This window comes from Podarcis liolepis (genome assembly GCF_965112155.1).
Source record: "Podarcis liolepis genome assembly, chromosome: 2".
Classification (NCBI taxonomy): domain Eukaryota; kingdom Metazoa; phylum Chordata; class Lepidosauria; order Squamata; family Lacertidae; genus Podarcis; species Podarcis liolepis.
Window position 1 is genome coordinate 112052052 of NC_139555.1, and position 14805 is coordinate 112066856.

At 46.4% G+C, this 14805-nt stretch overlaps 1 protein-coding gene across 1 annotated transcript in view; it reads right to left on the minus strand.

The window, feature by feature from the left end:
• Positions 1-6314: 6314 nt before the first annotated feature.
• Positions 6315-14805, minus strand: part of LOC310701130 (von Willebrand factor A domain-containing protein 7-like) — a 29657-nt gene continuing 21166 nt past the window's right edge. The window contains exons 15-18 of the mRNA XM_083491448.1: positions 12265-12346; positions 10706-10929; positions 9689-9808; positions 6315-6498 (exon numbers count right to left, since the gene is read on the minus strand). Coding sequence (XP_083347574.1) covers positions 9700-9808; positions 10706-10929; positions 12265-12346 — 415 coding nt within the window. The 3' untranslated portion in view covers positions 6315-6498; positions 9689-9699. The remainder of the gene's footprint in view (positions 6499-9688; positions 9809-10705; positions 10930-12264; positions 12347-14805) is intronic.

Here is a 14805-nt window from a genome sequence, read left to right on the forward strand (position 1 = left end):
AGATAGGATTTCTGGGGAAAACCTGACTCCCAACTCCCATCTGGGGAAGGGCTCTAGCTCAATAGGTCTGGACCTCTGGGTCAAGCTTCTTATGCAACATATCTTAGGTTCCATCCCCAGCATGTGTAGATAAGGCTGGAAAACAACTCCAGCTGATGCCCTGGAAAACCCTTGCCAGTCTCTTCTGAGCCAGATGAGTCAATAAGGCAGCTTCCTGTGTTTATTGATCAACCACCGTTCCCCACAATCTCCCAGATAGAAAAGGGAGAGGTGCCACAATGATCCACAATGAGAGCCAGCATGGTGTAGTGGTTAAGAGCGGTGGACTCGTAATCTGGTGAACCGGGTTCGCGTCTCCGCTCCTCCACATGCAGCTGCTGGGTGACCTTGGGCCAGTCACACTTCTCTGAAGTCTCTCAGCCCCACTCACCTCACAGAGTGTTTGTTGTGGGGGAGGAAGGGAAAGGAGATTGTTAGCCGCTTTGAGACTCCTTCAGGTAGTGATAAAGCGGGATATCAAATCCAAACTCCTCCTTCCTTCCTTCCTTCCTTCCTTTCCTATGAATAAATATAACAGGACTATCAAATGTCCTGTAAAATGTGCATTGTTTTTAAATTTATTTTTATGACTTTATTTGCATTGCTGTTCTTCTTACAGGTTAAACAATGGCAAGGAATTCTGGGTGCAATGCTGCTCATATGCTTGGTTTTTCACCTACCTCATAGCAAATCGCCACAAGTTCCTCGGCATTGGCGGTTAGGCATTGGTAAGGGTATTGTTATGTAGATGAGAGAGGGGAGGAAGCGCCATCACCTCCCCCACAGGTCGAAGGGTAGTCCAGTAAAGGATTCCGGGGGGTGGGGGGTGGCCCTGTCCGAAGCCTATGGAGGTGAGGGCCTAAGGCACGCCCCCAAACGGTGACCCCGACGGACTTCCTAGTTGATGTGCAGCAGCAGGTCTCCCCCGATTGGTGTTAACCCTTCCTGGACTTCAAGCAATCAGGGTGAAGCCGGATAGTCGATAGGAGCAATGCCTAAGCCAATACCGCTCTTGCCTGTAACCAATAAAGTTGTGGCCATTTTTTGCCCATTAACCTAATTAACGGTGTCTTGTGTCTTTATTTCCATCAGGGGGAGGCGGGAACTTGCCACGCAATGTTTGCCTGTGCAAAGTTTGAAGGGATGAGACTTCACTTACGCCTTTGCAGAAAATATTCTTTCAGGCGTATTTCAAGCTCTAAATCTACCCTCTGGGTTCTGCCTCTGGGGACAAACCACACATTAGGCTTAATGCCTCGTTTGCTGCTGTCCCTTTAACAAATTGCAGGCAAGGGGGGAAATCCCAGTTCCTGCGAACTGCAGCTCTGAATACCACCAGTCCCTTGTGCCTGTAGTTCTTTCATTTAGGAAAACAAACACGATTGCATAGCAGTGTGTGCCTTAATCAGAATGTGTAGCTTGGGCCCTGCTTAGTGTGAAACACCCTTCATCTGCAGATATTTTGGCCTGAAGAAGAGGCCAAATCCATGCAGGTCTTCAGCCAAGTCAGTTCTTCGGAAAAAGATGTTTACAGCAAAATGAGTTCAAGATTAAGGTCATGTTTATCAGTTTCAGTTTCTTATTTTTCCAATCATAAGTTCAACTCTCCCCATTTCCACATCAGCATGTAATTCTTATTATTTTTTAAGTCGTCAGTATTGTAGTTTGGTTTTTCCTAATGTATGCCTTTTTGTATGTACTCTTGCTTAATTTACACACTTTTTTTGCAAAGCACTTTCCCCTGATATAAATCATTTTTGTCTGTTATTTTCATAAATTTATGCATTTCTAAGCACACTTTGACCTAGTATATGTATTTTGGTAAACATTACATGGCCAGTAGCGTATTCTGCCGGGGGCAGAGTGGGGAGGTGTTATGAGAAAAAAACTGCTCCTTTTCCCTTATGGGGTACCCAAGAGCCCATATAGAGTCCTATGTAGGTTCTCTATTGGTAGGAGAAAATAACAGAGACCAACCAGAGAATATTGAGAAGCAAAGCAGCTAGTAAGCCTGATCTTTATTAAAGCTGTTGCAACAGGGTGCTCCCCCACATGCAGGAGAGAGGAGGAGGACCCAGAGCCATGTGTGCAAGCCCTTAAATTGCCCACCCTGGAGTCCAAGAACAGCCCCAGAAACATCATACATACATCACAGAAAAGGCGGTCTACAACAGAAATCTGAGTGCCTTGTTTATCTCCTGTCTGGCAAGTTATCTGGTTGCATTATCTGGGTTTTGGCCACTCTTTTGTTAATATAACTACTTAATTCCTGAATCTAGGCCACAGGCCACAGGCTCACGCCCTGTTCATATCTTGAATGTGCCCTTAAGACAGGATTTGTGAGGAAAGAGACAATGGGGAGGTTTCCCACTTTGACCTTGCAGAGAAATATTTGAGGTCAATTTGTTCAGGACCTTTTCTGTGGGGTTTCAGACATGTGGTTTATAAATAGAGTTATGAACATTTATTTATTTTTTATATATGACCTTAAAATTCTTATAACAGTGGTCCGTGTCAGGTGGGGAGGGGGCTTGTAGGCTGCCATGGGGGGCTCTACGTTGACTGCTGCACCTTGAGTGCTTTGTTTCTGGGTGGCAGGGGAAATTATGTGCAGCACCGCGTCTCCTCGACTGCAGGGGGGCTGCCCTCAAAAAGCTCAACAGCCCTTTCCCTAAAAGAACAGTCAATTTTGGTTTGCTGGCGGAGGTTGCTGCAAGGCTGGAGAACCACATCGCAAAATCTGGAGAATTTAGAGAAAGGTTTTCCTCCCTCTCATAATGCCCAAAGAAGCTGAATGCTTGGAGAATCGGGCCACGCGAAAAGAAGTGCTTCTTCACATGGGGCATCGTTAACCAGGAAACACTGGCCTGCGAGTGCTGCAATTGGAGAACAGCCTTTACCAAAGGTGTCATGGGCTTTGAAGACACTTGAACTCAAGATGAAAGGGAGAAGCGTACTAAGAGGAAGGCATGCTTGGCAAACCCTCACCGTGATCAACTCCTGCCCGGAAACCTAGGTCCCCACTGTGGAAGGACATGTGGATCCAGGATTGGCCTCCACAGTCACTTATGGTAAAGGTAAAGGGACCCCTGACCATTAGGTCCAGTCATGGCCCACTCTGGGGTTGCGGCGCTCATCTCGCTTTACTGGCCGAGGGAGCTGGCGTACAGCTTCCGGGTCATGTGGCCAGCATGACTAAGCCACTTCTGGCAAACCAGAGCAGCACACAGAAACGCCATTTACCTTCCCGCCGGAGCCTTACCTATTTATCTACTTGCACTTTGACGTGCTTTCGAACTGCTAGGTTGGCAGGAGCTGGGACCGAGCAACGGGAGCTCACCCCGTCGCGGGGATTCGAACCGCCGACCTTCCAATCGGCAAGTCCTAGGCTCTGTGGTTTAACCCACAGCACCACCCGCTTCCCGCCACTTATGGACTCACTGTTAAAACGGTGTTTATGGAAGACAATCTTACTCGGCTACGAGTGATCGCAGAAGAAGAAGAAGAAGAAGAAGAAGAAGAAGAAGAAGAAGAAGAAGAGAAACTATGGAATTTGCTCCCACACGAGGCAGTGATAGACGCTGCCTTGGCTGGCTTTTAAAGAGAATGTAAGAACATAGGAAGCGTATTCCGGATCAGGCCAATGGCCCACCTGGCCTAGAATCCTGTACTCGCAAGACCAGCCAGATGCCTTTGGCAAACCTACAAGAGAATTAGGGGTTTGTTTTTTCAGTGACTCATTCAACCTTATTTGCCTTCAGTGCTGTGTTCCCTTTTGTTAATCAGATGCCTGTGGCAAAAGCGGGCCAGGGGCAAAAATGTGAAAGTTACTTTCTACACTACAGATGGGTAGCCGTGTTGGTCTGCCATAGTCAAAATAAAAAAATTCCTTCCTGTAGCACCTTAAAGACCAACTAAGTTAGTTCTTAGTTGGTCTTTAAGGTGCTACAGGAAGGAATTTTTTTACTTTCTACACTAGTTAGTTTCGACATGGGATTTTACCCCCCCTCCTCTATCCTCCTTCCAGGCAAGCCAGAGGCACTATCAGGGTTCCAGAGGACCATTTAACCTAGCAAAAGCACTCACGGGGCCAGAAAAGGCTATAACTGGGCAGAGGGTGTGACTTGGGGAAAGGTGTTGAGAGTGACCCCTCTGAGCTTGAGGTTCCACACACCTGTTCTCCAAGGCTGAGCTCTTCAAAGAATGGTTCTGTAATTTTGCAGAAGAAGGTGGCTGTGGGTGATGCTGATTGGCTAGTGCTTCTGACATCAGCATGTGCACACAGGAATACAAGCCCTCAGTCCAAGAGACAAGCACATACGCTGTGGGTTAAACCACAGAGCCTAGGACTTGCCAATCAGAAGGTCGGCGGTTTGATTCCCCGCGACGGGGTGAGCTCCCGTTGCTCAGTCCCTGCTCCTGCCAACCTAGCAGTTTGAAAGCGCGTCAAAGTGCAAGTAGATAAATAGGTACAGCTCCGGCGGGAAGGTAAATGGCAACCCCAGAGTCGGTCACGACTGGACCAAATGGTCAGGGGTCCCTTTACCTTTACCTTTTAATTAAAGTGTTCTGTTGCCCAAGCTCAACAAACCCACTTTTAAAAGAGAGAGAGACTTTCCGTGGTTTGGAAAGTGAAGGGGGGAATGACCGCTCCCCACATTAAACGGGGGGGGGCGCCCTTTGGGTGGTCGTGCACAGCCCCCTGGACCCTATGCAGCACATTAGCACATGCTTGGCTTCGCCTCCCCCCAGGTGGGATACCTGGAGGTCTCTGCCTACCTCAGCCAGTTGCCCAATCCCGCCTGGGGAGGCATTGCCAAGATGATCAGGCCAGGTAGGGGAAGGGACTACCTGCCCACCCAATAGGGGGAGGATATTACCTGGGAATCGTCAGTTGGCTCCAGAGCTTCTCCCACCCTACCCACCCTCAGTTGAGACTTCTTTTGCAGGTTAACGTTTTCTTCACAGGTACGCGGGCGCTGCTACGTCAAGGTTGCTGTTGAAGGGCCGGAAAGGAAATCTCCTGCATTGGCAGGTTTTGCCTTTCCTGTAGCAAAACATCACAACTTTGGCGTTATCAAGCCTTGGGCAGAATCCTTTAGTTTATCTTCCCTGAATGGGTGTGTGTTCAGCGGTGACCCAGCCCCCCCTCTTCGCGGTGGTGAAACCAGGGTCCCCCGTTAAAGGGGTTGTTTGAGGGAAGGCGTTGGCCGTACACCTAGAGGTCGTCATTGCTCTCCCCGGTGGCGGCGGTGTAACGGGGGCAGGCTCTCTTTGCTTGAACATACGTTCTCCAGAGCCAGCCCATCCACCCCGCACACTGGATAACCCTGATGTTCCCCAGATCCCCTGGGGAGGGGGGACTGGGAGGGATAAACGTCCAATGCCTGAGCCAAGGTCTATCCACATCTGAAACATAATACAGTGGTACCTCGGGTTAAGTACTTAATTCGTTCCGCAGGTCCGTTCTTAACCTGAAACTGTTCTTAACCTGAAGCATCACTTTAGCTAATGGGGCCTCCCGCTGCCGCCACACGATTTCTGTTCTCATCCTGAAGCAAAGTTCTTAACCCAAGGTACTATTTCTGGGTTAGCAGAGTCTGTAACCTGAAGTGTATATAACCCGAGGTACCACTGTAAAGTTGTGGCCAATTTTAATCCCATAGCACGTTGTCTTGGGTCGTTATTCCACACAGGGGCCGCCCAGGGTTTGGGGGACTCCGCCTGCCCACGCAAAGCCTTGAAATGTGGGGGAGGGAGGAATGATTAACGAGAAACGGTGTAAACACCCCGCAAGAAAACCGGGGTGCTTATTGTTGTATAACCTCTGTAAACAACTCAAGATGAAGGCCGCCAGATGCAATCTAAGTTCCCTGTAAGCTTTGTGCAAGCAAATCAGGGGGAACGCTTAATAAACAGGTCGTTTGGAGGGACCGATACAGTGGTACCTCGGCTTAAGAACTTAATTCGTTCTGGAGGTCCGTTCTTAACCTGAAACTGTTCTTAACCTGAGGTACCACTTTAGCTAATGGGGCCTCCCACTGCCGGTGCTCCGCCACTGCACGATTTCTGTTCTCATCCTGAGGTAAAGTTCTGAACCTGAGGTACTATTTCTGGGTTCGCGGAGTCTGTAACCTGAAGCGTCTGTAACCTGAGGTACCACTGTATATGCTATGGGCCCAAAATTCTGGCTCATCAAACTGATGGATGCTTTGTTAGTATAGACTGCAGACATGCCCATTATTCTTAACAGCGAGTGTAAACACAGGCACAAGTGCTTTCTGAAGTTTGTTTTATTTGGCTAGGGGTGTAATGGAGGCTGCCAATGTGGCTGGATCACCATTTGGCCATTTAACATCTGGATAGTATCTCCTTCACGATTCAAATGGCACCACGAAACTAGAAATGCGACTCTCCAAAGCTTATTGCCTTTTGTGATAGTCATATAATGCAGTTCAGCTGTTAGGAGAGAGAAAGAGAAAAAAAAAGAATTTCTGCATGAAAAGCATTCAGGTATCTGTCAGCGTCCTCCCTCTCTCAAATCCCCAGATCCGGGGAGGACTTTAGGGGTTCCACATATGTCCTTTGCTTCTTCCGTAGTTCAAGGCAGATGTTCAGCAGGTCCAGCTTGAACTCTGACCTAGAGAAGCAGCAATGGGAGAAGCTGCTTCTGCTGAATTTCTGCCAGTCAGCTGGGCACAGAGCTTCTGTCGAGAGAAGAAGATAGCAACTCTGCTGACTCCCAGCCCTCCTGTTCCTCTGCTAACTCCTTATGCGTTTGGAGTTATTCCCTCACTAACTCCTTTTAATGTTTGTTTTTTTAAAAAAATATTATTATATTTATATAAAGGGATTTGAACCCTAGTTTTCCATGTCCTAGTTTAGCACAATCGACATTATACCACACGGCCTCTCTGCTGTCATTCAGCAGCAACTAGACCTGTACAGTGGTACCTCGGGTTAAGTACTTAATTCGTTCCGGAGGTCCGTTCTTAACCTGAAACTGTTCTTAACCTGAAGCACCACTTTAGCTAATGGGGCCTCCCGCTGCCGCCACGCGATTTCTGTTCTCATCCTGAAGCAAAGTTCTTAACCTGAAGCACTATTTCTGGGTTAGTGGAGTCTGTAACCTGAAGCGTATGTAACCTGAGGTACCACTGTAAATAAAACACAATTTTAGACCTGCAATTGTATTTCAAATCACACTCCCCAAAAGCCCACTCCCATGGGCTGCTTCTTAATATATGTTTATTCAGAAGCAATTCCAATTCAGCAGAGCTCCCACTTCTTTCACTACCAGAAATTACTCTTTCATTCTCTCCCCCCCCCTGAATAGTGCAACTGTTATTTTTAATATTTATTTTTTAAAGGACAAATTGATCATAAAAGGTTCTATAGGCAGAGTACAAAAAATGACAAGAGCTGATTCGGTAACGTTGTGGCCACAGTGAAGGGAATATCTAGTTAAAGAGTCAGTTAAGGGAGAAGCTGACGAAGCTTAATAATAATAATAATAATAATAATAATAATAATAATAATAATAATAATTAATTTATTATTTATACCCCGCCCATCTGGCTGGGTTTCCCCAGCCACTCTGGGCGGCTTCCAAAAGAATATTAAAATACTATGATACATCAAACATTAAAAGCTTCCCTAAACAGGGCTGCCTTCAGATGTCTTCTAAAAAGACATTATAAGGACATTATAAGGGCCTTTGCCATCCTAGTGCTCTCCAGGTGTTTTGGACTACATTTCCCATCAGCCCCAGGCAAGCAGGCACGGGGCGAAGCAGGGCCAGTGAGGGGACTGGCTTTTGGAGAGTGCTGTCTGTGGGATAACATATAACCAACATGCTTAACTCTAATTAATGCATGAAGGGGTTAAAACCATAGAGCAAGCTGTCCTGCCAGGTTTAGTTCACCTCGGGAGAGACTAGGCAATCAAGCCTTTGTTCCCTCTGTCTACCTGAGAAGCTCAACGTGTGCGTTGGTCTAACAGCCTATATTTCCACACTTCACCTCGCGGTACATTTAGTGATTTCAAATCTCTGCTGGGGTTCCCTCACCAAAGAGTGCTTGCCCCAAACCTGGATCTTTAGCATCCAGGAATTCTCCTGTTTAATACTTACATTTTGTCTCCTACGCCTACACTCTCGGGGCCAGGTAGAAAGGTTTGAAAGATCACCTCCAGCCCTTGGGCCTGAGGATCCCCACTCCTGTCCAGTGCAATGCTTTTGGCAGTCGTGCTCTCTTATTTCCCTGTCCAAATGGTGATATCAGTTCCAAAGAAAACAGCTAGTTTGGGAGCAGGCCTAGCAGATGATGTCCTTTCCCTGTCCCATTGGGATCCATTCTTCTCACTGAGAACCATGGAGTCCTAGTTTTTAGCTGCAACCTAATCTAATAGGGAAGAACAGAACTGTCCATTCTTCTTCTTTCTCATTTTTCCCCAGTCTTAAATTAAGTTCTCCACATTTTTGCAGTGGTTTGTGAATGATTATTGAATCCATGAAAATTCACCAGCATTTAGTGCATTTTTCTCCTAATATGCGTGTTATGTAATAAGATTAGCTGCAGTTCTCACTCAGGGCCACCAGTATGCAAATGAAGGATCGAGAACTGTCGCTCTCTGATTGGTTAGCTAGTTGGGAGTTGTTACTGTTACAAGTTACTTAGTATTACAGTGGTGCCTCGCAAGACGAAATTAATTCGGGAAATTCGGGTGTCGGGAAAGTTTTGGAAAAGCTTCAAAAATCACCAAAGTCTTTAAAAACCTCAAAAAAGGCTACCACATCACGTTCTATGAGTTGCTCCTCAAAGTCAAGTCGCAACTGTATTAACGGTGTTAAGAAAAAGGAAACAAACTTGCAAGACGTTTCCGTCTTGCGAAGCAAGCCCATAGGGAAAATCGTCTTGCGAAGCAGCTCAAAAAACAAAAAACCCTTTCGTCTAGCGAGTTTTTTGTCTTGCGAGGCATTCGTCTTGCGAGGTACCACTGTATATAAAGCAGCCAGCTAGACTGCACTGAGTCTGACTCCAGGAACAGTTCTAATTGCTGTAATAAAGAGCTGTGAATCTAACAGAGCTGTGTCCTTCGTCCATCTTTCCCACTATTTAACAATGCGCATGTTTGTGTGCGGTTTTTACATTATATAGAGTTCCCCCTAATAAAATGTATTTTTGAATGTTTTGCATGTATCCTTTCCCCATACACTTTCCCCTAATACAGTGGTACCTCTGGTTAAGAACTTAATTCGTTCTGGAGGTCCGTTCCTAACCTGAAACTGTTCTTAACCTGAGGTACCACTTTAGCTAATGGGGCCTCCCGCTGCCGCCGTGCTGTCACCGCGTGATTTCTGTTCTCATCCTGAGGTAAAGTTCTTAACCTGAGGTACTCTTTCTGGGTTAGTGGAGTCTGTAACCTGAAGCATTTGTAACCTGAGGTACCACTGTAACACATGCATTTCTGCCAACATTTTTTGTTTGGAGAACTGCGTCGCAAAATTCAACGCTGTGTTTCAGTTTTGTGTGAATTTAAAGGAAAGCCTTTAAATGGAAACCGAGCTGGGTTCGTCCCCTATCCCTACAGTTACAGGAAGGGAACATTGCCCCAAACATTGGAGAGCTGCTGCTACTGCGTGTTATACCTGTTGTAGGTTTATGAGGTGGAGGCAGGACGGGGTCGTCTGTAGTCTACAGTAAAAGTCTTTGTGTTCCCGTTTTCATCGCTGATCAGGAATTCTGCATAAGGAGAACAGCAGTTCGACCTACAAAAGAAGACACAAGGCCGATAAACCGAAGATGAGAGGAAGGGAAGCTCTGATGGGCGTGTGATTCAGAGGTCATGGTCTCACGATATGCAAAAAAACCCACCCTATATACAACAATGGGGAAATATTGTTAACATTAGTTGAAAAGCAAGCAAGCATTGTTTTCAGGGACTTCCTGAAGGCCTTTAGGGAGGTATTCTTATATGCAACGGTCGCAACTTGGACTTTGGTGGCAAAGGGGTGGAAGGAACAAGAAGCCCCGACAATAACGGATTGGCATTACAAGCTACAATAATTTGCTGAAATGGCGCAGTTAACAAATACCCTGAGAGGCAATTCAAAACAAAAAATTATGGAAAAGTGGGATAGAAATAAAACATATGTTCAAAAATACAGTAAAGGTTCTATGCTAGCATTTGATTGACGTTGGAGCGAGACTGAGTTGAGATATAAGGCTAAGAGCACATATTGATATAGGAATATATTAGATAAAATGTAAAGAAATATACAATAATAAGAGTACATTCATTTGTAAAAAAGGAATATACAAAGGGATAGACAGGAAGTCTATTGTGTTGGTATGTATATGATTTTGGGGGGGAATTGTTTTTGTTTTTTCTCTTTGTTCTTTTTTGTGTTTCATTTTCTTTCTAGGTATATAAAATTTGTATATAATTTTTGTATACATATTGGAAATTATAGTAAGTCCTGTAATATAATATGACAACGTTTACCAATGTAATATAAGAATGTTAACAAATAAACAAAATGCAAATTAAAAAAAAAAAAAAGCAAGCAGAGGTAAACAGGAATCAGCCTCTGCTGTGGAGCTCCATGATCAGTGGTCATTTTCTGCACCATGCCATCAGATTTCTAGAAACCGGATATACATACTGATAGTGACACATGACTTCCTTGCTGCCATCAGTCCCCCGTGGGCTGCAGGATAGACCAGAAGGATTTGCACTGATTTGGACGGTGACAGCGCTGTGATTATCCATTGCAGAGAACCTCATTTTCCATATGTGCCGAGAGCAGGTAGGCTTGTGCTGCAATTTGCTGACACAAGGCATGTAAAGGTCTAGAAGCGCGTAGTTTGGTGGGATCTCATCAGTTTTCTGTTTGGATGGAGCACAGGTTGCTTAGGAAGAACCAAGAGTAGCCATCTGTAAAGACCACTTTCTGCTAGGACTCGGGTAGCCAACACAATGCTCTCCAGACATTTTGGACTACAATACACACAACTCCTGACTATTGGCCATGCTGATTGAGGCTGATGAGAATTATAGTCTGGAGGGCACCACGTTGGCAACCCTTGAATGGCAGATGGATCAATCAGTCTATAGCTTGTCTATGTCAGTTTCACATGTGTTCATAAGTCCCATTTTCACATTAATGTGTGTGTGTTTTCAAAAAACAATCTGCATGCAAATTTGTATGTAAACATTATTTAAATACATGAATATATATATTTTTATATATGCATGTGTGTGTGTGTGTGTATGTTTAAATACAAATTTGCATGCAGATTTTTATTAAAAACACACACACACGGATTAAAAAGGGCTGATCGCCGAAGAATTGATGTTTTTGAATTATGGTGCTGGAGGAGACTCTTGAGAGTCCCATGGACTGCAAGAAGATCAAACCTATCCATTCTGAAGGAAATCAGCCCTGAGTGCTCACTGGAAGGACAGATCCTGAAGCTGAGGCTCCAGTACTTTGGCCACCTCATGAGAAGAGAAGACTCCCTGGAAAAGACCCTGATGTTGGGAAAGATGGAGGGCACAAGGAGAAGGGGACAACAGAGGACGAGATGGTTGGACAGTTTTCTCGAAGCTACCAGCGTGAGTTTGACCAAACTGCGGGAGGCAGTGGAAGACAGGAGTGCTTGGCGTGCTCTGGTCCATGGGGTCACAAAGACTCGGACACGGCTAAATGACTAAACAACAACATTTCTTAAACTGGGAGGCATTTAGGAATGTAAGAGAATTCTCACAATAATAGAAATGGGAGCGGAAACTGCAGGTGTTCACTTATTTGTCCCATATCTGGAGCAAAAATCAGTACAGCAAATAAGATTGGTATTCACTGTTGTTGTTGCTTTCAGTCCATATAAAATATGTAATTGATTATGTCTCTCCCACAACCCCCCCCCAATTTGGATTGTGTTTCCTTTGCATTTTAAACGAATGGGGGTGGAGTAACATGACGACAACATAACTTACGTAACCTGCAAAATTAATTATACAAATTACGTAAGCTACATAATTTCACCGCAACAGACTGCGAGACAAATAACATAATTTGGGGCAGTGGAAGATGAATTGCAGTGGGGGGACGGGACAGCAGGGCAGAACAGAAAATCATCCATTTTTACATTCTTAGGCAGCAGGCAATTCTTCACTGACTATCACATATTAGTGAATAATCAACGTGGAGTGAGAACTCACCGTATCATTTTCAGAAATGACAGTGATGGGCAGTCTCAGGTAGTTTTGAGTTGCTGAGCTTTTAGCTGTGTACGTTGCGGTGCTGAAAGAACATTAGGTAATGATGAACAGAGTGCATTGGGGGGGGTAAGGAGTGGCGCTGTGGGTTAAACCACAGAGCCTAGGACTTGCCGATCAGAAGGTCGGCGGTTCGAATCCCCACGACGGGGTGAGCTCCTGTTCCTTGGTCCCTGCTCCTGCCAACCTAGCAGTTCGAAAGCACGTCAAAGTGCAAGTAGATAAATAGGTACCACTCCGGCGGGAAGGTAAACAGCATTTCCGTGCGCTGCTCTGGTTCGCCAGAAGCGGCTTAGTCATGCTGGCCCCATGACCTAGAAGCTGTAAGCCGGCTCCCTCAGCCAATAAAGCAAGATGAACGCTGCAACCCCAGAGTCGGCCACGACTGGACCTAATGGTCAGGGGTCCCTTTACCTTTACCTTAAGGAGTGTAGATGAGAAGGGGTAGTCCAGCATAGCTATCAACAACCTGGCAACCTCCATGTATTTTGGACTATAACTCTCCATGCTGGCTGTGGCAAATGGAGGTTGCAGCCATAAATATCTGGAGAGCCTTTCCTTGCCAAGGGAATCCATAAGTCTTGGCACCAGCCCCCCCCCCCCTTAGCCAGGTAAGAGCCATTGCTCATCAGCAGAGCATTCACTCTGCATGGGCGAAACCTGCGGTCCCATCCCGGGCATCTCCTGGCAGGGCTGGGAATATTTCCTGCCTGAAACCCAGGAGAGCCACCGTGGGTCAGGGCAGCCAGTATTGACCTGGACTGGCCATTGGCCTGACGCTGTGTGAGGCAGCTTCCTATGGCCCTAAAGTGCATCGAGGGAAAAGCTGTGTCTCAGCAATAGAGCAGTTGCTTTGCATTCAGAAGGTCCCAGGCTCAATCATCTTCAGGTTGGGCTGGAAAAGAAACCTTGGAGATCCAGTGTAGCAATACTGAACTGGAGGGACTGACGGTCTGATTTGGGATACAGCTGTCGGATTTGCGTTCGACTGAGTGACTCTTCCGGTTGAGTCCTCCGATGTGATTAATGACCTGAGCCTTTGATGAAGAGTTTTGGATTTGATATCCCGCCTTTCACTCCCCTTCAGGAGTCTCAAAGTGGCTAACATTCTCCTTTCCCTTCCTCTCCCACAACAAACACTCTGTGAGGTGAGTGGGGCTGAGAGACTTCACAGAAGTGTGACTGGCCCAAGGTCACCCAGCAGCTGCATGTGGAGGAGTGGAGACACGAACCCGGTTTCCCAGATTACGTGACTACCGCTCTTAACCACTACACCACACTGGCTCTCTGAGGATCCCTGATGAGGATCTAAGCACGTTCCCCCATTACACAGAGTATCCAGCACGCAGGGAAGGACGAGAAATATGAGCTACATCGCTATGCTTTATTTCTAGCTACGCAGACAGAAAAGAAATATACATGCTCTCTCTGTGAAAGCAGAGAGCAACTGGAAAACAAAGGAACAGGAAACCAGTAACATCACATCCATCTCCTGTCTTCCGTGAGACTTCCAACAGCCTGGAATCTCTGGTATGCAAAACAGAGTCTTGTGACTCCAAGCAGTGCACAGTGGCACAAACAGAAACCAACAACAGCAACCTGTAACCTGTTTGTGCCCATCTGTCAGGGAATATCTGAAGGGGACGAGATTGAAGAGGAACGGTGGCAGGGCCGGATTGAGGTTTGATGAGGCCCTAAGCTACTGAAGGTAATGGGGCCCTTTATATGTCCAGCTGTCCTTTGTCAACAACAAAGTGTCACAGTTTTTTGTGTTGAATATATGCTATATGGTAATTTATGGACCTAACAGCTATCTAAAGCCATTTGCTCATGTTGCCATGCAACTGGTCCATGCAGAATGTAGGCACCCTATATACAGAAATGAGCAAACCAGTGATATTTTAGGGAGCTGGCCAGCAGGCGGGGCCCATTCCTTACGTCATAGGAGCCTACACAACACAAAACAGTGTTGCTGTATGTAGGTGTCAGGGAACTGCCATCGGAGCCAAGAGTGGAGGTAAGGCTCTCCGACGATGCGGGAGAAGGGACCAGCAGAGGGAGAGAAAACACTTCCCATGGGGAAGGAAATCAGCGTGACACCTGGGAGGAAGGGGAGCAGGGAAGGACTTTGGAGAGAGGGCTCCAGGACTCTTCCACAGAGACCAGCGGGGAGAGTCCAGGACCTCCGCTGGCCACGCCCACTCTGCGCAGAAGACTTCCGCGCAGGGAGTCTAGGTGGAGACTTGGTGTCAAGGAGTTTTTATGTTGGAAGAAGTTCAGGAAACGCCCACTGACGGATTCTGCCAGTGACTGACACAGCCACGGAGAAAGGGCTGTCCAGCCAGGGGAAAGTTTTAGCCAGGGAACGTTGTCTAGAGCAGTGTTTCCCAACCTTGGGCCTCCAGCTGTTTTTGGACTACAACTCCCATCATCCCTAGCTAGCAAGACCAGTGGTCAGGGATGATGGGAATTGTAGTTCAAAAA